Raw genomic sequence first — 24908 nt, forward strand, 5'->3', positions numbered from 1 at the left:
ATTTAACCCTTTATCTGGTTTGTTTCTTAGTGAGACCAGTTGACTGATAAGTTTTATAGGGAGTTAACTGCATCAACATAAGAAGTTAAGATGCATAAACCAGACACACAAACCTGCCTTCACGTCTGCCTCTCATCTTAATTGGAACAGTAATGTTTGATAAATGCCCAGAGGGATTTTAAATGGCTATTACTGAGGTTTACCAGTCCTCTGCTTTTTATCTCTCCCTGCATGTGACTAAAGCATATCGTCTGTTCCTCAGAAGAAAGTGTGTTCTCTTTGGATCTCATTAGTCCAGCCCCCCCCCCCAAACACCCAGTAGCAGAAAGCCTGGAGCATTTTTGTCCACTAATGAGACCCATCCAGATGCTCCCAGCTCATCATGACAAACTCAGATCAAAAAACCTCAACCAGAGCCTTTTACCACCGCCCTATGACCAGAGTAAAAACTGTCCACTATAAGACCTTTAGCCTTTGTCCATATTGTGTTTACAGCCTTGTGTAATTATTGCACACCCGAGCATTAGAGCACATGTAACTTCACGGATACATATTTGGCATGTTAATAAACTGCTACTGCTGCATCAAGATTAAACCTTGCATTCAGTTATTGAGTTGACTTCTCAGTGGGCTGAAACAGTGGGCTCAGACGTATTGATTATGTCACCAAATCAATCACTCTGGTTAACGCAATACGGTTGTAAACCCTGTGAATAAGACAGGCTGTTTTATGGTGATAACTGAGAACTCCTCTGAGTTTTAACTCAGAAAAGTGTTAATTTTCGGGTCTGTCTGTACCATGTTTAGCGTTAGCATCTTAGCTAAACTTTAGCTCTGCTGTCTCAACAGGGGAGATTTATGAGCTGCTGTAATTCTTAATTGTTTTTCCCCAAAGTGTACAGACGGGCAGAAATTGCGAAAGTTACCCTTCCTCCATATTAAGTCCCCATGACTTGATTTCTGATGTGCAGAACTGTAACTGGAAGACATTTCTGCAATGGCTGGTGTAACACATCCAGCTAACTAGTGAGCACCTACGGCGAACAGAAATCTCGCTTAAAGGTCAAAGGTAACCGTGGGTCGCACAAGATTAAAGATGCTGAGCCAAAGCATGGCAGAACGGGCCATGAAAACAAGCAGCAGAGCCTCTAATTGATCTCTAATGTTAAAACCAGTCCAGAGACTGATTCATGCCTCTTTTATACCAATCCAGGGCTCTGCGGACCGATGCACTTGGACCTTTGACATTAAGATCGATTAACTGATCTGTATCGGATTATCTTTCAACCACTACTATCCACAGTGTTAACATTGCAATATACCAATAGCTAATTCTGTTTCTAGAAGAGGGGTTGGTTTCTTTGTTTGGAGTGGTTATTATTCACGTTAGACGTAGGATATGGTTAGCACAGATTAACTTTACAACAGGCTATGATTTTCCTTACCTCCATGGACCCCCCCCCATTGTGCCCCGAGAGAGCTCTCCCTTTTATCCCCCGTTATGGGTGGCCTTGTGAATTGCTGATATATTGTCAGGAAACATTGACAGAAACTCCATATATTTTAGTTTGATTTTTAACTTTTTAAGCTGATATCTATTAACATTTGGTGAAGAGACATTTTCAATTTTTGTTAGATTTTGTTAATAAAGCCAAGAAATGATCCAATATTGGGTGCAAGGACTTGTATTTATGTTGCTGTGCTACTTAAACAGGAATCAGGAATGTTTTATTTCCACAGGAATCTTATTGAAGTTTAAAATCTGGAACCTTTGTAACCCTACATTAAACATTCAAAAACCTGATGTGACCTTTCAAGGGCTGCCAGGGTTAATTTAATGTGTTCCTTATCTAGTTAGACATAATGGTAAGTGTAATTCTTTAATTGATTTAATCAGATAATTTCCCCCCCACCCCCACCTTAACTTAACCGTCTGCCTGACAAACACAGAAGTTCACCATTTCAAATCTTGTCGAGGCAGGAAGGAGCTTGTTGTGTTTCTAAGACTGACTCAATAACTTCCTTCCTGTCTTAACGCCTTATTGAGGGACAGACCCTGTGAGCAGAGAAATCGAAAGATCAGGTGATAATCAGAGAGTGAATGAAATAAGAACAAACCACGCAGAGAGAAAAGAGTATAAGTGGAATTAATCTGATAGGGACTGTCATGATATACCTTCTTGGCAGGCCACACCCCACTTCTCAGTGGAATTAAGGTGGAGTTAAATAATCTGCCTGGAGCTACAACAAGCAAAGAGCTCTAATGGTTTAGTCCACCTCTACACCTCCTCCCTCCTGCCATCCTTCCACCATGTTCCTCCTTTGTGCTCCTCCCCTCAAACACACCTTATGCAAATGGCTCTATGTTCAGACGGCACAGCAGGCTTTGTTTACACAGCTATCCGACCACAGCCGGTTAGCCTCCTCTGCTGCTCCAGCAAATGCGTGTTCAGTGTATGAAGGGAAGGCATAGCCAGTATTGTGTTGCAAGAACCACAAGGGAGTGCAACCAAGAGCTTTTTAACTTTGTGCTGTGGTGAGATTTTCACAGGAGGAGGTGAAAGAAGAGAACATTTTGTTCTTAAGTTTTGTTTGAAATTATTTTTTGAAAAACTCCTCCACCCGGGCATTCACTGCTGAGTTTTCATTGGATAAGGTGGGACGTACAGTAGATGAAGAAAAGAACAGGCGCCAACACTACTGAGCCACAGCTCTGAAGCCACAAGAGGAGGATAGAGCAAGGATTTTTGGATTTACAAAACTTTTGTTTTCTCCCTCTGAAGGGTCGGATACATACTTTTGGAAACTATCTGTTGTGCTGTGCTATGCAGGAGAGCTCCCATTCATTCTGTGTCTGAGAGGAATATTTAGGAGTGATCCAGCACAAAGGCCATGGAGTGGGAGCACAGGGAAAGAGAACCCTGCTTGTCCCCAGCAGCATTTGTTAATCAGGTGCAATACTCTAACATCCTTGAAGGAAGGTTTAAACAGCTGCAAGGTAAGAGTCTGAGTTACATGTCCACTAAGTTAAATGAAGAATTCCCTGTTAGTTAAAGTGTGTTAAAATATGTTTCTTCAATGGTTCATTTGGTTTAGCTACTCTTCTATATTTGAATACAAAGTTGTCTTGATGTCACAGTCGATTGGCTGTTCTTTGGCTTTACAGTTCATGTTAGAAGGCACTGATAACTCAGAGTGAGAGGTGTTACCCTTTAACACAAATACACTCTGAAAAAAATAGCAGGTAGAACTGGACTAATTGGTTGGTGCTCTAATGGTTGTCCTCCAACATATGTTCAGTAGTAAAAAAGTCTACAAATAGCTCAGTGTTTTTCTGGCATAAGTGGTTACCTGTGAGAGGTTGAGGACACTTCCCTCCCAATCCGATGCTATTTTAGAGCTTAATGTGGTGAGAGTCGAGGAGCGCTATAGTAGACACTCAGTAGGCTTCAGCTCAGCTCTAAAAGAGGCCAGCAGTCTGGCACCTGATCACTGGGCCACCTGTCCTTCTTATCTCATTACAATGCATGGCTCTGTCTCTGGCTAAAGCCTGTGAGGTCTGTGAGTTCCTTCAAACTGAAATCACAGAGGCTCTGAGTTTAACATGCCACCTTGGAAATGATGTGGCTACTAGAGTATGAACCCTTAACCCCACCCACAAAATTTTATGGGTCATTTTAGGAGACTTCTTGCACCTTTCTTCTTTAAAATTGTCATTTTTTTGTCAGAATGTTTTTTTAAGTAAGTCTAGAAAATGATAAAAGGAATAATTAAACATTTCATTTACTCTTTTAATGCTCTTGTTTAGTTAGAATGTTTACTTAGTAGAAGTCCTGGATTAGGAAATGACTTGATACTGTAAGTTTAAGACCTCTAAGTCACAGGCCACCAGATAAGGTATTTTCAGTACCTGAGTGTTCGTGCTTCAGTGTATGAAGCTGGCATGTCAGCCCCTGGTGTGCATGAAGATTGGAGTGTTTCACTAACTTCCAGTCCCTCCCCGGTTGCCGTCTGGAGTCGTCTTTGAGTGTACTTGTAGGGCAAGTCAAATCTTTCTGCATGTTTGACATTCCATTAGTGGACAAACAAAATTCAACCCTGTATTAAGCACTATGTTCATCGCTACTAAGGGAGAGACAGGTTTTCTTAAGACACGTGCATCTGTGCACATTTGTGAAGTGATGCCTAACCTCCACATTGACAGCCCCTTCTCTTTACGTGAGATATGAATCACTTAAGAGATAGTATCTTCTTTTAAAGATTCACATCAGTGTCACATTCAACCCTGAAGCTTCATGCACAAAGAGATTAAAAGTACATACCACAAAGTGTCAACAGTTCAGGAATATTTCTTTTTTTACTGTCACGCAAGAAAACCTTTAACTATGTAATTTTGGGGGTCGGAGATCTGTGACATAAATTGTGCTGACAGGACTGGTTAGCACTTCCTTACAACATGAATATTGTGAAACAAGCTCCTTAGGAAATTCATAAAGAGATATTTAAGATAAACACATGTATGTAGGATACTTTTCTCCTTGTGTGCTGTTTCTGAACTAGGATATAACCTTGAATCAAGTTTGCTGTAACTGTGCTCATGCACACCAGACACAAAAACACATTTTGGCAACACCCACTTGTATTTCCAGTTTGTCTACCCTTGAGGCTCATTCCTTGTGTCACTCCCTCCCTCCTCGCGTTAAATCATGATAGCAGCAGAGATGACAGATCAGAAGATGCATGTATAAATAGTTTTGTCATTAGCAGCTCCTTAGACAAATGGAATCAATTATGAAATCAAGCTAGAGTTAATTTGAAAAAATCATTGCCTTTTCTCTCAAGGCTGCCTAACTCTTCTAAACATTGAAATTTTACCTGAGCAGTAGCATTCATTTCCTTGTAAATTTCAAACATCTTCACGTAAGGATTGTTGTGATAAAAATTACAAAAATAGTGGCTAAAATTACTAGAGACAGAGTTTCAGGTCCTTTACTGGCCATGAGAGCACTGTACACATCTGTCATTGTGTGACTCATTGGTAAATGATATCTAACAGCTAAAGAATGGACTGAGTAACTAAATAACTATCCCCAAGGGACACGGGTTTAATGAAACACTGGCCCACATGGTTTGATTGAAGCAAGAGAGAAAAAAACATGCTCATCTCTGAGCCATGGAACAGGCTTCATTGGCAGATGGAGGGACAGTTGCTGCCTTTTTATAGCATTTTTTTGGCTCACCCCCACATCACACCCATAAAATCATTCATGACCAATTAAGACAGGATATAGATTATTGCACAGCCTGGTGAGACATTATAGAAGCTATATTATGTAATCTTTTTTCATCTAGAGTAAAATTATAAAGAGCTGATATTGTTCTTTGCCTCGTGTTTAGCTGGGGTATTGATTTTGTGCCAGATAATACATTGCAAGTTTTCTTTTGATGGTTGACAGATAAATACAGCGTGTCAGGTTAGACTGCAGGGTCCCCATCCAAAGGGTCACTGCCCGAGCCACCTACAGCCTCTGAGGCAACCACTGTGGACTTTAGTTCAGCCTGTCATTCAGCAAGCACCAGCAGTATGACTGTTCAAATAGGCAGTACTGTGACACAGCTTGAAGCATTTTTTGTTTGCTTTCTAGGCCTTCGATACACACAGACACAGAACAGAGAATGAAAAGGGAAAGGGTGTCCAAATAAAGTCAGCAGCTTAAATCATTTTTGTATTTAGTTAGCTTATTTTAAACTGAGTCCTGTCAATCTTCCTCTGTAGTTTTGTTTTTCTAAGGAGAATCATAATAATATTTTGGTATGTTATGTGAATCATATTTTTGCCCAGTAAACACTAAGCCACGTTGATCAGAAGTTTTCTTTATATTTTAATTGATTACTGTCACGCTTTGGATCAAGTTTCATGACCAGTAGGCCACTATGAATTGAACGTTGTAACTTAATATTTCCAACACTCTTAGTGAAAGCTCTGACTCCTGTGGCCTCCAGCTGTAACTCAGAGTCACATTACCCTGGTGTAGAAGGTTCACCAAACATGCACACACTGTCACACACATTCAAAATGCCTTTTTGTTTGTTTTGGTTAAACTAATATTGACATGTCCTGCTATGAGGACTAACAACAAAGTGCAGTTTTGGAGGATTTAAGATAATTATTGCCTTGTTGACGTTTCACACCCTGTTTGTGTGCAGATGTTATGGCTGAGAGGTGCCTGTTTCCGCCTCCTTTCTCATGGGATTGGCCTTGGCCAGTCCCCTCCTCTCCTATCTCTCCGATTATCAGCCCCAGCTGCAAAGAGGGTGCAGAGGGCCATGACCTGAAGGACATGTGCGATGCCTTCCCTGCCTGATGAAAGCAGAAGAGGACAGTGCCAATCCTTTTGACTTATTCTCCCTGCCATTGCATTTGCAAACATATAAGAGTTGTGTAAAAACTCTATCTTACTATACTTCAGGCCTCAAACTGTTGAAAGTGTAAAAATAACTCATGCCACATGTGGCAAGGCGTCAGTTTCACCACAGGCCTACTTTCAAAGTCATACCCAAAGGGAGGGCACTTCCGCTTCTGTGCTTCTGTAGGGAGGGAAGAGTGTGCATCTGTATGTGCACTTTTACTCACTTTTTCAAAAGGTTATGTCAGTGCAAAACAATATCTTTGAGATTTTAGGGATTGTTAGTCAGATGATGTGCATCATCGCCTTTTATGACTCATCAACGAGTTGTACAGTGAGCAAATCTTTCACTTTCCAAAAACAATGGTTTCATAAAAATTTAAAGCAAGTTTAAGCTTTGCAGCTTTCAGTAGCTGCTTTTATGTCCATGATTCAAAATTTGATAAAACTCTGAGCTCCTTTCTGTTGCTTGTTATCTTCTTGGGTGAAAAATCTAAATAGTACAAGTCTGCCCTTTTAGTCTTTTTAGGCAGTCACAGAGGGAAATATTTAGCTTTAAGTACAGAATACATCATGTAAAATTTTTTCTTCCTGTTGCTGAAACATATTAACAAATACCAACTCCTCCTACAGCCACTCTTATTTGTTTGTCCTCATTGTTTGCATCGCTCATAGCATCCATGAAGTCACACCACAGCCATCAACGTCTCTTAGTTCAAACCACACTCTGATGTCAGTGCAGAATGGTAACCACTAGTCACAGTGCTTACAAGCTGCTTGACTGTCTGAGTGTGACTGCATTTGTGAAATGCTTCACTAAGACAATAACAGACTAAAATTCAAGACGTCAAGGTATTGCTGTAATGATAGTCTTGTCTCTACTCTGTAATCTCAGACAGATAGGCTGTTGGAAGCTGATGATTCAGTTTGATGCTTAGTTATTCATTCCAGGAGGAAAATTCATGCTAGCTTTGGAGACCCAGGTTGTAGCACTGCTAGCAATATATGTGTATGTTTCCTCTGCATAGGTGCAATGATCAAATCAAGGTGTGATTGTTTCTGTCATGATTTGACTTTAGGTTTATGTCATGAGTGTGCTTTATGAAGGGAAGATCTGTCTGTGCAGTCGTTTACAGTTGTTTGTTTTTAACATGTTTTTAATGAGGGGTTTACATGTTAGTTTTGTGCACCAAAAACACCTCAACTAATGCAGCAAAATATCCAGATGGATTTTGTTTTTAGTAAATTGGATTCAGTTGGTATCAGTGGCCTGTTGTACATACTATCTGTTTTATTATGTTGTAAGTTATGGTGTAATGACGCACTGAATCCACTGTTGAAAGTAGCTGGTTGTGTGGCTGGACTATATGGTGTAAAATTTATATCACTGTTTATTCAGAGACACTTTGCAAAATGAGGACACTCACTGTAAGTTGCTGTTATTACACGCATCAGACTTGGTGAGGAGAGAATGCATGCACTCATTGTTTTCCTTCATGTTAATTAGACTGAGACAGTTGGGTGATGTTTGGTTATGATAGTAATGGTAACGACTTAATTTGTATAGCACCTTTAAAAACCGAGGTTTACAAAGGGCTTTGACAAGAAGCAGAATCAAAAATAAGAAAAGCATTATAAGATAAGCTTAAGAACTCAGCACAATAGAAAAGAAACACCAACTGAAGAACCTGTTAAAAAAAGTGGTACAATGTAACCATAACATCATAATAACCCAGGAGACACATTATAAAAACCCAGGAACATGTCATCAAGCCATTTTTTTTTCATTTCACGTAAAATTAAAGACAGCAGCAACCTCCTTAATTGAAAAAAAAAGAAACAGAAAGCCTTTCAGGTCTGATTCAAACAACCAATCAAATCCTTGTGTTTTATACTGCCACATTGAAATGTAGTTTCTCTCCATTTTGTGTCCATTTTGACACATTTAATATTTGGTATTTGCATATGTGTGTAATCATGCAATGCCTTTTTATTTCATATTTTCCAGTCACATTTCCTCCCTGCTGAATAAGAGCAGCACCGACTTCCACTGATGAGCTCCTTTCACTCTACCCTTTGGCACAGAACCATAATCTTGTCTGTGTGGGAATGTCCAAGAGAAGGTCATTAAAGCAGATTAAAGCCAGCAGATTGATGGAAGTAGTTTACTCATTCTTTCTTAGGACGGGGTGACCAGAGGCACCTGTTACGCAATATTAGAATGGGTGAGATATACTCTAGTACGCCAAGACTTACCAAGTCAAGGGCATTACAACCCTGCTGGAAAGGGCACCAGGATCTGACTAGTGGGGAGGAAAGCAGGACATGAAAGACTTGAACATGTTATTAGGACTTCATGATTATCAGCACAGAATTCTAGCTCTTTCTTTAGCTCCATGATAGAAAATGTTCAGGGAAATGAAAAGTGGACAAAGTCTGCAGTATGCATTGCCATGGTGTGAAGTGCTTACTATGGAGAGCTATTTAAGGATGGAGTCTCTCCTTGTCCTCTGTGCTGGACTCATGCCACTGGACCAGAGTGCATTGTCATACAACACAGCAGAGAAATGCAGGACTCATGAGGAGATGGGAAACAACTTTGAAAATTTGCTTTTGGTAAGGGAAAACTGACTGAAGTATCATCTATTTCTCCCCCACTAATACTTCTTGTTGCCTCTATGATAGTTGAATGAGAAAATTATTTCAATAGATCTTTCCACAGCACCCCCATAATAAAGCTATTATTTCACATTAAGAAGTTTGTATTGATTCCCTGGCTGCGTGATATTAGGAGTCCCTATCTTTTAAGCCACATAGTGTTTCAACATTGCAAGTAAGCACAAGCGCCTGGCACAGTGGGACAATGACATATACATACAGTCAGACATGTACAAACCTGCAGTGCTGTGCTTCCCTGTGACCTCTGTTGATCCTGTTCTTGCCTCTGTAAAGCTTCTATTACTGCCTTTGTTGTTGGCACAGAGGGTGCATCGCTTTATATCCCCATTAACGCCTACACAACATTCACAGTGAAGACAAACGTCACAGGGGCGTAAATGTCACACCTTGAAACAGCGTGGTGAATCAGTCTTGTGGTTAAGGTGCCATGCTGATATCTTCTAAGTGAGCATTATTTTATTTTATTGTATTTTATTTTTTAATCTTACTATACAAGTTAATATTTTTGCTGTTAACGTGTGATCACAATTACAGGTAAATGTAGCTTTAAGAGAATTTTAACAAAGTAAATACTCGCTGATGGTGACATAATCTTTAATTAGTGATGATCAACAATCTCAGGAGTTGCCAAGAGCTGATTAAGTGATTAAATCGTTTATTCCAAGACTCCATCCAGCTTCATTCATTGTCAAATGATTACAGCATTTTGCATATCTATGAAGCACTTTTAAGACCTCTGAGCCACCAAGATGGTTGTTCAGTGATGAATATATGCGATCCTAGCTGGCAGTCAGAAATAAAGTCATTCTACAAGTACATGTTGGCAACTCACTGGCAGAAAGACAACGCCTAGTCTTAATCTAATTACAATCTATGCCAGCAGGACGCCTTCCACTCAAACAACACACTTCATGCTGTTGAATAAGTCACAAGCCTCTGTGGTGTTTCTAAGAAAAGTTAACAGTTGCGTAATGATTGAACCTACGTGACTGTATAGTTGGAATATGTATGGAAATTTTAGCTCTTGGGTTGTTATGTTGTTTTTAGTGAAAGCAAATGATATAAATGCCTTTTCAATACCATTGCAACATAAATTGAAATCCTCAGAGCCTGGAGTTGGGTAATTTCTTGGCTTTGGCTAAAAAAAATGACGAGGAAAACTCCTTCTCTGTATTTACACTGCAGAAATACTCTGGCAACATGAAAAGAAATTTGTTTTCAATTGGATGGACGCCTTCCTCTGTATCACATCTTTCTTATTAAACACTTGCATTTTATTAGATCTTCCATACTCTTGATACTATTGACCATTAAAATAACACATTTTGTATTGTTTTAAAACATGGTATCAAGACTTCAAAAACTTTAATAATGAAAACTTCAAATTATCTCTTAAAACTGTATTTCTCTTTTTAAGTTTCTTCTATTTCAAGTTATTTTTATGATTTAATTATTCATTTGAAATGCATCATTTAAGAAATTATTTAAAACTTGACAGAGAAGGGGATTTTTTTTCCCAACTTGCAATTTAGTTTGCGATTATATTTTGTATTATTGTATTATTATTTTTTTTTATGTATTTTCAAAATCACAAGCAATATGTCAGTCCATTATATAGCCAACAATATTAGATTCAACCAGGGCTGAGGAGTTTAGAAAAATATCTTATCTACAAGATGGACAGTAGGATTTTTTGTAAACTAGTCCAAATAAATAACACTTGAGTGTTTGCTAGATGGGCGTAACATTTCTGCAGCAAAGAAACCTTTCAAACTGGTATTTTGACCAGTGTTAATTTTGGCAGCTATTTTTAATTTTAGTCTTCAGTGTTTCTGTAGAAAAAAATGTCTTTTAGATTCAGTCACATTTTAGTCATTTCTACCCTTTTTAGTTTTAGTCTAATTTTAGTCGCCGAAAGCTCAAAAACATTTTAGTCTGGTCTTAGTCCATGAAAAGTCCTCAAATTTAGTCTTTACTTTTAGTTCAAGCATTTATTCTCTTGCCTAAATCTGGTACCAAATCATGGTAGTGTGTTCTATGTACTCTGCCAAACCTGGGGTCCCTGCTATCTACAGCATAGATGTAGAATAGCTACAGCCTACAGATGCATTGTTTTTTGACATTTTTACCCACAGTGGAGAAATATCATGGATTTTGAATGTCTGACAAAACTGCATTACATTTTAGTCTAGTTTTAGTCATCTTGACAAAAACTAAAGTTAATTTTTGTCAGTTTAAGTCATCACAGATCTATTTTTGTTAGTCTTAGTCTCGTTTTCGTCATGGACAAAAAGGCTGTCAACGAACATTTTTAGTCTTAGTTTTAGTTGACAAAATTAACACTGATTTTGACACACATTTCGGGTTCAAGAAATACTGCATCTTCTGTGATTTGAAAATTGCAGCAGGTCATATTGCGATTTAATCCAGAATTTAATTAATTCCCTGGCCCTAACAATGCCACTGCAATATATTGCACAGCCGAGACATTAGAATGACACTGTTACGGGAATCTTAGTATTTGCAATATTGCAAAAGAATAAATTTGGCGGCGATTATTTCTCGCCTAGTATGCATATATTCTCTTTGTTGGATAGAGGCTAAGACCATGCTTTAATACCATGTTGATCTGCCAGATAAAGATTGGGCCAATTATCAGCCACTCTCAGATTAATTGGGGGCAGTTTAGCAGTAAAACATATCTTTTAGCATTTTTTTGGCTTAAGAATGTCCATTCAAATATTGTTGAAAACAGAGAACAGCTATAGACAGAAAATGAATTATACCTTATAATGTGGACAGTAGTTTTGGCTTATTTACCGCTCTACATTTCTCCACTGAAATATTGAACAATGTGATTACATATTGCCCTTTGTTGTATTTTAATGTGGGCCTCATATGTACATAAAAACACAAACATTATACAGTTTGATTCTCTGTATACTGGAAAGAAAGAACTCGGGGCTGATTTTCTTCCAGAATCATGCAGACTTACTTTTATCTTTATTAGTAAAAGTTTCTGTTTGGAGTTTTGAATTGGTTGTAAATTTACAAATACTAAAAGTTTCTCACAGGAGCTTTCACACTTTTGCTCATATTTCATAAACCAAAAAAAGAACTTGCTAAAAAGTTTAGTCACTCACAACTTTAGTACTATGGCACTGCTGATGTTTGTTTCCTTTTTACATAGATGTGATGTTTTTTCCTTCATGGATACGTGTGAGCCTTCACCCACTGTTTCATTGTTGTTGTATCTGTCTTCATTTTATCATCAAACATAAACTTAGCATCTATGATCCACAAAGACTGGATTAAGCCTGGCGGCATATTTGCTCAGATTACTTTCAGATAATCATCGTTATCAACAGTAGACACGTTTGTTTTGGGGTTAAATATGAAAGAAGCAGTGAGCTAAGCCCGATACCTCCAACAGTAGTGAGGGCACATGGGGAGCATCTCTCCTCCCCCACCCTGACATATACTTTAAGCTCACTAACACAGACAAACATGCTCAAAATGACTGGACATGCCCAAATATGCTTTTGAAACATTCAGTGATGCCTCTAACCACTGGTTCTGATCTGCCATTAGGACACAATGGAGGAAAAAAAAACACTAATCACTTGTTTTTGTAGTTTTACACAAACACAAGTTCAGTAAGGACAAGTAAAGCTCCAAGACAGCTTGGGGAGTTTCAGAAGGCTCATATCTGTTAAATCCTAAATAAAAGTCTATTTAATTCTACTTCTTTAAACGATCATTTTGTAGAATATTAGCGGTAGAGTCCAACTTTGAGATTTATATGTGCTTAATGGGTATAGGAAGATTTAGTAGGTGCCTTTTTTTCATTATTTAAAGCAGCACAAATTGTTTTGTGTTGGATTTCAGGCTTGGCAAAGCAAGTTAAAAAAATGCAGTTATATTGCAAATAGCAGTGCCCAAAAAGACTAATTGCATTTAAATGAGGGAGAATTATCACTTTAAATTTTCTGCATTTCACAAAGGGCATGCAAAGTCATTTTTTTCCATCTTAAATTATGTGAGTCTTGTCGAATGAAAACTTAGAAATAATTGCAAGACTAACTTTGTAAAGCTCATGTTTTCCCCTTTCTTTTTCTCTCATCCTCTATTGTGTAACGCTGTTGGCAGATCTGCAGGTATTTTCTGTGACGTGTGACTTAAGACATCTGACAACATAGAGGAGACACAGTCTGGCCCTCTATCTTTTCTCACCTTCAGCCATTAGGGTTGTGTCAGGTAAAAATAAACAAGCTTTTTGTTGTCCACCCTGAGTATCCAAATAAGTAAGTGAAAAAATAATAGATCATTTAGACGTGGAAGTACAAACATTTCAGTTGACATTTTCATCCATGCTCCAACAACACAATAATCGAATGTCACATTGTAAGTAAAAACAGCTGCACCGGTTTTGCCCCTATCTTCGGCAGCGGCAGACTGATGACAGGTTTGTGTTTGCTCGCCATAATGAGCAAACACATCAGAGACCGGAGTCTGTTTGTCTTGTCCTGTGTTCTCATTCAGTAGCCCTGTTATTAGCAGCATAGCATGAGTAGGGAAGTAGCATTTCTTCTTGTAGGACCCCTGCCCACAGGAACAGTACCTCCTCCACAGTGTTGGGTGCTGTCACAACATGACCAGGCGTCAGGAGGAATGTAAATCCTCCATCCTACTGTACCTCACCTGGCAAAGTAATCCATCGCTGTCAGCTCATTGAACAACTTTAATCATTTTTTAATGCCGGAATAATCATTAGCTGCACCATTAAAGGGATGAGAAGAGAAAGAAAGCAGTCAGTTCTTGAAAGTTTAAAGATATATAGTTAAAAAAAAGACTAAAAAGAAACTCAAACACCAAACCCACAAACACTGAATATTTAAAAGAGTAACCAGGACTAAACTAAGGTTGACCTGTATGACTGATAGAGCTGATTTAGTAGGATGCCATAACATTATCTTGTTTGTTTGATATACTTGAGTTTCAGCAAACTAGGACAGAGGACAAACTCTCTTGAGACAAGGAGGCTCCCAGCAAAAAAGTCTGTTTCTGTCTGAGCTCCAGCCAACCAAAGATGCCTTAGGGTCATGACTCAGGTCCAGTGTGTCACCTGATTTGAATTAACATATCTTCAGACAGCCACCCAATTTTTTAAAGAGATTCTGCATTGATTACAACACATATTATTACTGAATTGATGTTCAAGCATGTTTGCTTCTATGCTATTTACCCGAGATCCCTTTGTGGTTGTGTGGATAGTTTCCATAGAAAATAGTTAATCTCTTTAAGACAAACATACCCTTCCTATTGTACTATGGCTTTGACACATAGCAGTATCTGTTATTGAATTCTTTGTCTGTTATTCATAAGCCCTCACCAATTGTTACTGAGCACTCAATCAGGAAAACAGTAAGGTACAAAGTGAGATCATTTATGGAATATTGATATACAGTGCCCTGTTTAAATTGAAGCCAAAATACCCCAGCAGTGGGCGCTGACATATTGCACAGGCCATATAATTTGAATCAGGTTGTGCACAGTAGGATTGGACAGTATCCATTTTTTACTACCCTTAAACCTTCCCAATATTTTCCTGCGATACATGACATTACTGTCAGATGTGTAAAACCCACATAATAGAGCAAGCACTACGCACTTGCTGGTATGCACACACAAGCACAGCAAGCAGAGCGTGAGTGTACAGGCATTGTATTCATTCCTTTTACGAAGTGCTTCGAGTATTAAAAAACAAAGATAATGTTAACTCATTGAGTGCCATTGACGTATATATACGTCATTTAAAAACCAACGCTTGAGTGCCATAGACGTGTATATATACGTCAAAGTGTTTTTTCGGCGGCTGGCACAAGGGGGCGCTCTCACGCTCCCCGTGAGTAATTTTGGGGCTTCTGGGATATGTAGTTAGAACATTACAGTTGGAAGTGTTGGTAGATCAAACGTCAGAGGTGGAGACCCTGGGGTCAAAGAGCAGAGCGATCATTACGGAGGTAATCTGAGCTAAAAGTTCTAACTTAGACACTGGAAGAAACTTTAAACTTTTGCCTGAGAAATCGCTTACTCACTGAAACCGACACTCTGCTTAACGACAGCGAATCCAGGGATTGGTGCTTTTATTCATCTGTCTATGCAGTCAAGAGGCTAAAGAATGCCGTGAGCCCCCCCCCCTGCGTCGGAGGAATAAGACAGCCTCTCGCCAGCTGGATGCATACAGCAACAAGCAGGAGAGAACATGGGCGTATAGGGGGGTCCCGTGGAGGCCGTCCAGTTCCAGAGTGTGAATGGCATGACAGTGACTGGAAGCACCATTATTTATTTTACAATAAAATAACATTTGCAATACAATTTTCAGATGTCTTTTATGTCATTGAAGGCAAAATTATAACATTCAAACCACTGTTCTGCTTGACAGACTCTCTTTCACAAAAATACATTTTTCTCAGCTTTCTAGAAAAAATGTGGTCTTTTGGTGAAACTAGCCTCTATTCAACTATGAAATAATAATGTATAACATTACAACACATGAAGCAAATACTTGGAACTATTTCTTGAGTAAACCACTGGGTGGAGTGGCACAGTACAGCAGCCATGTCTGGAGTGTAGTTCCGGCTTTGCATTTAACTTTAAAACGTCTCCGTCTTGTAATGTTCCATGATTATTTCATAGCGTGGTGAATCTGCAGGCCACAACTTGTCCACGAGGGTGTTTTGGAGTTGTTGGATTGTGTATTTGATGAGTTTGACGAGGGAAAGCAAAAAATACCGTCTGCTTACATAGCGTTAGCTGTGCAGCTGGTATATCGGTCCCCCCAGATCTAGAAACAGCTTGCACCGACAGCTAACAGAAACTAATCTATTACTAAGACTATAGGAATTATGGCAATGGGTGAATTTGCCAAAATGTTGAAGTATCCCTTTAAAGTAAATCATTTTCTAATGTGGCCATTGACAGTAAAATAACTTTAATTGTGAAGGATTTGTCTGAAGTATCATTGATCTAACTTAGCAGTGACCACCATATAGTTCCAGTCAGCCTCACTGTATAGCAGTCTCTACTACCTTGTTAAATGCCACAGCCCACTTCTTTAAACCATCAGGGACCAAAACTGAGTGAATCATGTGTTTAATACCTTTAAGCTATTGTTTCAGCTATTGTAGTACGCGTCGTGACAGCTCATATTAAAGAAACAGCTCATATTAAAGCCACAGACAGGCAGCTAGACTCCTTAATGCTGTTGTTAATGTAGATGTCAAACTTATAGAGGAAAGAACACACGTTACTCTATTTTCTGTGCTTCACATAAATCACATGGACACAAATGGGGGCCGTTTGGGCTGTTACCTGACTGCTCTTTAGTGTCAGTAAATATGGTAATGAGTGGACTCAGACTGAGCTATTCTCTTCACACCCTGCCAAGCTAGTGGTGGCGCCTCCCGTGTGCATGTGCTGCATTCACAGTCCAATGAAAGCGTCGGAATTTGGATCAGTAACGTAGATCAGCGCCGTCAGTCTGATCTCCGATATAAAAATAACATAAATATCTGACCTGATATGATATTGGATCTGAGCTGGTCCATCTCTTGATAATATGAGAAATGATCATCCAAAACTATCATCAGATAGGATAAAGTAATGTTAAGAAATGTTCTGTTTGCTTACACATACAGATTGGCCGTAAATATTTTTTAATTTGCCTTGCACATCAGTGGCAAGCTCCGTTTAGCTGTGAATGAAGCTTATAAAAATGTAGACTACTTTATCAACTAAATAATTTACAATTACACTTTAACTTCATCTACACATGAAAGGGGTAAAGACTTTTAAATGTTAAAAAACTGCAGGATGGTTTTAATTGTGCTTGATGTTGCTACTGCAGCACGCAGCATGTACGGTTATTAACAATAAACCTCAGATCATTCTCTTCACTGATTCACCCTAGGAAAAAAGAGAAATTAAAGTGTTTTCAAACTTTCATTGCCAGAGATCACATTGCAGCCAGCTGTGAATGTTTACAGTTTGACTTTTGGAGACCAGAATGCTGTAGCGCCATAGCACATGTCTAGCTGTGACAGAGGAGAATGTATGTCTTCATTACCTGTTTCTTGTTTGACAAATAGTTAGCATCACATGTCACGTCATCACTTTTATAGCATCTTCACACACAGGCAGTGGTACTGCTGCTAACAAACACATTCTCAAGGTATTTATTATGAATATTCTTTAAGATGGTAATTAAAGCAATACTGTGGTTATTTTAAATACCCTGAGATAAAGTGTTACCACCCATTCCTAGTGCACTGATTGGAACTAGATGGTGAAACCTCAATGACCCCACACCCATCAACTAACAACAACATAAATTTGACTTAGAAATACAGTTAAATGTCAAAGATCTCTCAGGTCAGCCACAGCAGAGCAGGTTATTGAATTGAATCAGTCATGTCAATGGAAAGTTTAATTGAAGTGCTAGTTTTCTTACATTTTCTCTCATCTTTCCTCCTCTACTCTGCTAATTCAGTGGAGAACATGGCAAAGAGGCACATTTTTCAACAAAACTGTTGTAATTGATGTTCCATCCAGTCTTTTTATATCAAATAACTAACAAGAACGAAACTACTTCAGAAAGAACACTTCAATCCAAATCAACATGATAACAATATAGGCTAACACAAAAAGGCTCAAGGTTTGATAAATACATATTTGAGAGGTAACTTAACTGTACAGTTTGATCCATGTCTCATCTGTTGAAAGGAAGAGGACAGTCTATATGGCCTAAACTGCAGCCAGACAGCAGGGGGTCTCTATAGATTTTTGCTTCATTCCTCAAAGGTGTTGCTTCGTACTTCTTAATATTCAGTCTGAGATGCACTGTTATCAGTAAATGATGCTTTTCAGTTGCACATAAAAACACTGTTCTCAAACTTCCTCTGCAATAGTGTGTTACAAATGAATATTAAAATAACAAGATTTCCTCAGTGCAACCAAACAAAATACTCTACAGTGTATGTGTGCAATATTTCCTCTCCTGCTGGTCAGCGTACTTCAGCAGATGGGGCTGTCAGGAGAATAGCAACCAAAGCATTTTCTTTCTCAGCTAGGATTACACCAAACACACTTTAGGAGTGTTTTTTAGCCATTCCTTAGATTTCATTTCAAGGCTGTGAGATACACAAACACGTTTCATAAAAAAACATCATTTGAGTCTGAACAAGGAGACCTGACAGGTGAGGCCCTCTGTTGTTTGCAGAAATCTCCCCATTCAGATGCCTGTGTAATTCATATCATCTTTGTAAGCATGTTGGTGGGACATGGACAGACATTTAGGAAACATCAAATATCAGTGTGCAGGGATTTGGTAATCCTTTGCTTTCACTGTTGCTTTAGAATAAGAACAGCAGATTCCCTTTAGATTAACTGTGATAGCATGTTACCAGATATTGCCTGTGTTTCTTATTTTAAAGCAGATAAAGACACAAGAGAACTGTCAGCTCACAGCAGATCAAGTGTTACGTCCTGTGGTGTTACTCCACCTCAGAGGGTTGTGTGAAATTACTGAATCTTCTTTTTTTAGATGGCCGTTAGATATGGGTTTATTACATAACATGGTGTGTTTAGTCACCTAAAAGTTGCTCAGTCATTTTGGAGTGGCTTAGCTTATTTTAGGTAACTAAAATACCTAACAAAACAAACAGTTACACTTCAATGGTTCTTGTCACAGTTCGTGACCTACATGAGTTTCATAACAGGTGTGGCGGAAATCAGTGAAGCTATCAAAAATTACAGGCACACTCCCACACTCTGTCTAAATAACACAAAAACACCGACAGCAATTATGCAGAAGTTTGCTTGCAATTGTTTGATAACTAATAACATGGAATAACCCATATTGGATGCCCAGTGCTTAGATTTTTTTGAAGCCATAGTATTGAAACAAGCACCGATTGATTAATTTTTATTTGTATCATAACAAAGTTTGAGGATCTGGTGTAGTTATAACCCTACAAAGATAAATTTGTGGCTCTGCTATGCTTTTCAGCTTTTCTTTTATGACACTTCAAACACTTTCAGCACAGCCTGGTCTTTTTGGCTTCTTTTTAAATTCCTCATGCCCTGCCATTGAAGTCTTGACATTGTGATTCAATCTCATGGATCTCCTTTGAAAATGACTGTATTCAACGGTGACCTTCACAGTCTCCCTCTGTTTCATGAACTGCCTTCATATTTGGACCTTGCCTTTGGGTTGATAGTGTCAGCTTTGAACAGTGTTTTATTTGAACAGTAGCTTTCAGCTGAAAGTCTTGTGGATGAGTACCTTTTTAAACAGAACGTGAATGCTCTTGAAATAAAAATCAATTTTGTTAATTCGTTCATTTATTCATTAAAAACATGCTGTTTTGATAGAAAAACAAGCTCTTTGGCAACATTAGAATCCATGTTGTTTGTCTTGTGTTAGTTTGAGCAGCACAGGTAAAAACACAGTAAACAGAGGGTTAGGGTCAGGTTATCATGAGTACATGCATTAGAGTGGGAGGAAGAAATAGAGAACCCTGCTGGTACAACCTTCCACCAATTGAATTATGACTCCTTTTTCATATATATATATATATTTAAGTTTTTTATGCCTTTATTTATAATTGAGGCCAGTGGATAGAATCAAAAACAGGGATGAGAGAGTGAGAGAAAGACATGCAAGAGGAAGCTACAGGCCAGACTTGAACTGAGGTTGCCCATGGCACCCCTACATGGGGCACAACCGTCCCACTACGCCGTCTGAGCACCCCAGAATTCTGACTCTTATATGAAAACTAAAGGCTATGCTATCGTTGTAACTTTTTACTGCTGCAGCTTTCTGTCAGTGCTGTCCTGCACTCAAAGTTTAGGATGGTTGTTGTGATCTATGTCATCATCAACAAGCCACATGAATCACCTGATGTGATAATGTGTCATAACACACTAGATATAGTAGATTAGATTATAGTAGATAGATTGGACTAAGGTTGCTGTAAACATGTTAAAACACAGATCTAGATGCAACTGAATTGTGGATTTAGACCGTTAGAAAGTTGGTTGCTTAATTCCTGGCCTGGCTTTATTTGGGCAGGGCAAATTTAGGAGCCCATGAGCAGTCTGTTGTCAGCTGATGTAACTGCCTTTTTTGACAGTAAACTCCCGGGTACATGCTGTGTTTTTGTTCATTGTGAGGTAAATTTCCCAAATTTCGTGATTTCTCAGGATTTCAAAGCTTAATTTTATAAACTTAGAGAAGTTTTCCATGACTGAAATTTGGCCTGGTGGTTCATAACAGTGTTTTTTTAATCACTCTACGGGGATAATATAATCCATGTTGGGATGATATAAATACAGCACATAAATATTGTCAAAAGAGCAGAAACAGAAAAAACTACAAACGCTACAGAATGGGGCAGGTGGTCACAAGACTCCATGAGAGGAGAGGTGTAAGTGACGATCAATCAACTGATCAGTCTTCATTTGTAAAGCACCAATTCTTAACAAACATTAGCTCAAGATACTTTACAAAAAGGGGGTCTAGACCAGCTGTTCTCAACTGGTTGGATTAAAGGACCCACCACGACCTCCTTAGGAGAAATCGTCAGCCTCTTTTTTTTTTAACCCAATTTTTCAACTACTCAGATTTATTTTATATAAAAAATTCCATAGTTTAGACCCTGAATGGGAAATAATAACATTGAACAAGTAGACAGGACTAAACAAACATGTTTAAATAGCACATCATTACAGAAGGGCATGCATAAACATCTTATTTTACTCCATTTTCCAGAGACAGTATGAACATTTGGTCATTTCTTGAGGAATTTCCTCATTATCTTGGGAAAACCAGCTGTTCCATCCAAAGAAAATTAGATAAATAAGTAGAAATCTCAAGGCAAATACAGAAATGTACTCATCGTCAAGGGAAAACCTAAAAAAATACATGTATGAACTTACTGTATGTTCACTAAGAGCTCCTGTACATTGACTTTTGCCACAATTTTCCTTGGAAAACATCAGCAACCCACTTTTGGGTCCTGACCTTCCAGTTGACAACCACTGGTCTAGACCATACTCGTTATAACATTTATATTTACAAAGACCCAGCATTGGCCCTTATTAAACACTGCATTAGGCAACATTTAGCAAAGCTTGCTTCAGGAGAACTAGACTCATATTGAACAGCCATCAACCAAAGATATGTTGAGAGTGTGAGAGGACAGAGGGCAAAAGGAAAGAAACAGACAAACAAACAGAGCAACATCAATATAGAAATGTATGGTTGTGTTGGCTATTAACATCTTAATTATATTTTCCTTTTATTTGGCTACAATGCCAGTTATAGTGGCAGCAACATGTGTTGAGATTTAGCAGCAATAACCACGTACGCTGGTAGACTGAGTATTATGATATTAGTATTAGCTACTAAGAGTATGTGAAATAGAGAGGACTCACATTGGTGATCATAGCAGCTGAAGTTGAGCAGCTCTTTGATTCACAGTTACATTTATGATCAATCAATCAATCAATCAAACTTTATTTATAAAGCGCTTTTCATACATAACATGTAACTCAAAGTGCTTTACATAGACAAAATAAAAACATTCCCACCCACCCATCCACCCCCACCATGATAGTGATAACAGATTTAAAACGATACTTATAGTTTAAGCAGTCAGATGTGTCCACAGCAGCAGGCTGTCCATGTCCGTAATATGTCTGTATATCTACATATGTATGTGTGGTATTTGCAGAAATGACCATTTATGATAAATGACTGATCATTCTACTGTTAATATGAGCATTTATTATGAATATAAAAAGAGGAAGTGTGATGAAGAGATATAAAACACAGATAAAAACACAGGTGTGTATCTGTGTACCTCTGTGTAGATAGGAAATTAAAAAGGAAAGTTAGGTGTGGAGATTAAAGTTGATGCTTTCAGAACAGGGAACGAGCTATCCGTAACATTAATTCCATGTCTACCATTTATTTTTAATCAATAAAAAATTAGAAATAGTTTGTGTGTTTATGTTGTTACACTAAGCTACCTCAGCATTAGTTGTTGAGGGAGTTGTGCTGTGCACAGGGTCCAAAAGTGTCACCCACCAGTTTTGTGTTTGGAAGTAAATCTTGGAGGACTATCTGCCACATGGTGGGTAAATGCTTACCAAAATAGTCATTAGTCAATTAAACAAAACTTGCTGAGTTTCTAATGTGTTACAGTGCAGCAGCACCTTCTTTCTCCTGCTTCTCTGCTGTCTTCATGTCAGAGCTTTGCAGAGACAGGATCACACAAAAACATATAATCTACACAGATAAACACCGACCACAAAAAACGTTACAGATGTTTGTTTCAAAACTTTTCTGCCCTTCTAAAAGTTGTATTTAACATTATATAATTTCAATGAAATGTACTGAAAACGTGTATGTGACACAAAACACGATTTATCATTTGGGTTATAAAACATGGATTTGAAATGTGTTTTGAAAGAATACAGTTTTAATCAAACATGTGATTAAGTGTGGTTGAATATTGACTTTAATTATATTAATTCTTACCTCTACTTCTATTGTATTTCACACTTCTTCATGTACAGTAGGGTTCCTACAGAGAAGCTTCTCTGATCTGTTTTCTGTCTATTGGTTTGTGATGACTGGTGTCAGGAGAGTGCTTTAACTACAATGCTAGAATCGTGTTCTCAGAAGGCAGAGGGAGACCTTGTGTCCTAGGAATGAGGTCACCTTGTTAGGTGGTGGAGTAGGATTAGCTTCTTACTCCCCTGGTCCATATGTCTGAGCTGCTGCTACAGCTTAATTTATTGTGACACTTTTTTAGTCATGCTCCAATAGAGATCAGCAAAATACTTATTAACAGCTATTTAGTGCATTTTTGCATTGTTACTTTTTTTTCTTATAATCTTGCATCATTAGAATAATCAGCAGTGAGCACATGAGGAGAGCCAACAGTAAACTAAGTGAAAACCTCCTGCTAAGCTGTCAATGCTGTGATCCTGGAGACTTAATAGCATAGCTTATCTGTGAAATGAAGTGCTCAGGCCTGGGGCTTAAAGTCCGTGTGATTTACTGTCACCTGTCTGGTCTCTGAGGTGATCAGACATGTAGACAGCACAACTGTTTGTTTGGAGCCAAACTGATTCCTTATTTATTTCCCCTGACAGTAATGATGTTGAAGATATCTCACTCAGCAGAGGCCTTGTTAGTCATGGTGAAATATGACTTCAGCCCCTCTTTCTCTCTATTTTTTGTTTTGCAGATGAGCGTGAAGCAGTACAGAAGAAGACCTTTACCAAATGGGTGAACTCTCACTTGGGCAGAGTGACCTGTCGCATCGGTGACTTGTACACAGACTTACGCGATGGCCGTATGCTTATCCGCCTTCTGGAAGTGCTCTCAGGAGAACAGCTGGTCAGTATCTCACAGAAACTGCCCTTTCCTGTCCGAGCCCTGACCCCAGGCCCTCATTATGACCCTCACATTGCACCATCAGTCTGCTGAAGGGAGAATTTCATATGATTCATTTCTTCTTTCTTAAAGTGTGATTCACTTCTCCTTTGATTGTGCTAGTTTTTCTTTTTTAATTCCTAAAGTTCCCTCTATGCCCTGATGACTTTTGCTCAAAATTTTTAACATAAATCTTTTCCCTCTGCTCACACAGCCAAAGCCCACAAAGGGCCGCATGCGTATCCATTGCCTGGAGAATGTCGACAAAGCCCTGCAGTTCCTCAAAGAGCAGAAAGTCCATCTAGAAAACATGGGCTCACATGATATTGTGGATGGAAATCACCGTCTCACTCTGGGTCTCATCTGGACCATCATCCTTCGTTTCCAGGTACCATCCAGTGTAGCCTTGAGGATCTGTGTTCATTCCTCAGCACACCTGCTCCATTATTTGACCTTTTTCAGGCTGAGAGTTTGTCTCTGCATGTAGCCTACTGCATCCTCAGGCAGTTCATAAGTATGATTAAAGAGATGAATTATTCTGTCATGGCAGGGCTGAAAAAGCAATTCTGCATGCTGTCACTGAACATGTGATCTGTAGTCACTGATCTTTGGGTCAATGTGCAGACAAAAACAGATTACTTAGAAATTGTTTAAAACACTGACCACCAGAGTTAAAGTCCCATCAGTATATAACACAAAGTCTGCTTTAAAGAGTCTCCGATGGAAAAGGGTTTACACTGTCTTCATTGTGTGTGACGGTTTCCAGTGTGTTCAGCAAAGTTCACTTCGTGCAATTTCTGTACAGAGCTGTGTAGCTTTTCCAAAATTGCCTGTTTTTGCCATGTCAAGAAATCTTATTTTATTTATAAAGCACCAGTTCATGCAAAGGTTGTGGCACTTTGTATAAAGTAATTTTTGTGCAAAGTGCCATAACTTCAGTATGAATTGGTCGGTTGGTCTAGACTGTACTCTATATTATATTATTTGCAAAGACCCAACATTGATCGACCATGTGAAAAGCCCTTTGCAAATTCAGAAAGGTAACAGTAGCAAGGAGAAACTTCCTTATAGCAGGCAGACACCTAGAGCAGAACCAGATGTGTGGCGATGATCATCTGCTACAGTTTTGTTGGGTTGGGGTACAGGGAGATGCAGAAACAAAGAGATGGATAGAAACAATACAACAGGGACAAATTAATAACAACAAATAAATTTAAGTTATACTACAATGTCAGTTATAGTGGTGGACGTATGTATGAAATTTATGAACTTATCACAAAAATGTATGAAATGTTTGATAGATTATTTCTTTG

The 24908-nt window shown here is 38.6% G+C and overlaps 1 protein-coding gene across 4 annotated transcripts in view; it reads left to right on the forward strand.

Moving 5' to 3' along the window:
• LOC121518325 (spectrin beta chain, non-erythrocytic 1) overlaps positions 1–24908 on the forward strand; it is a 67724-nt gene that overhangs the window by 21457 nt on the left and 21359 nt on the right. For 2 of the 4 annotated variants that reach the window (XM_041800564.1, XM_041800566.1), the window contains exons 1-3: positions 2410–2998; positions 23408–23559; positions 23810–23983. In XM_041800564.1, coding sequence (XP_041656498.1) covers positions 2893–2998; positions 23408–23559; positions 23810–23983 — 432 coding nt within the window. In that variant the 5' untranslated portion in view covers positions 2410–2892. Of the gene's footprint in view, positions 1–2409; positions 2999–23407; positions 23560–23809; positions 23984–24908 lie in introns of those variants that run through there. The other 2 variants (XM_041800563.1, XM_041800565.1) reach the window with 1 other exon arrangement.

Source organism: Cheilinus undulatus, linkage group 12 (genome assembly GCF_018320785.1).
Source record: "Cheilinus undulatus linkage group 12, ASM1832078v1, whole genome shotgun sequence".
Lineage (NCBI taxonomy): Eukaryota > Metazoa > Chordata > Actinopteri > Labriformes > Labridae > Cheilinus > Cheilinus undulatus.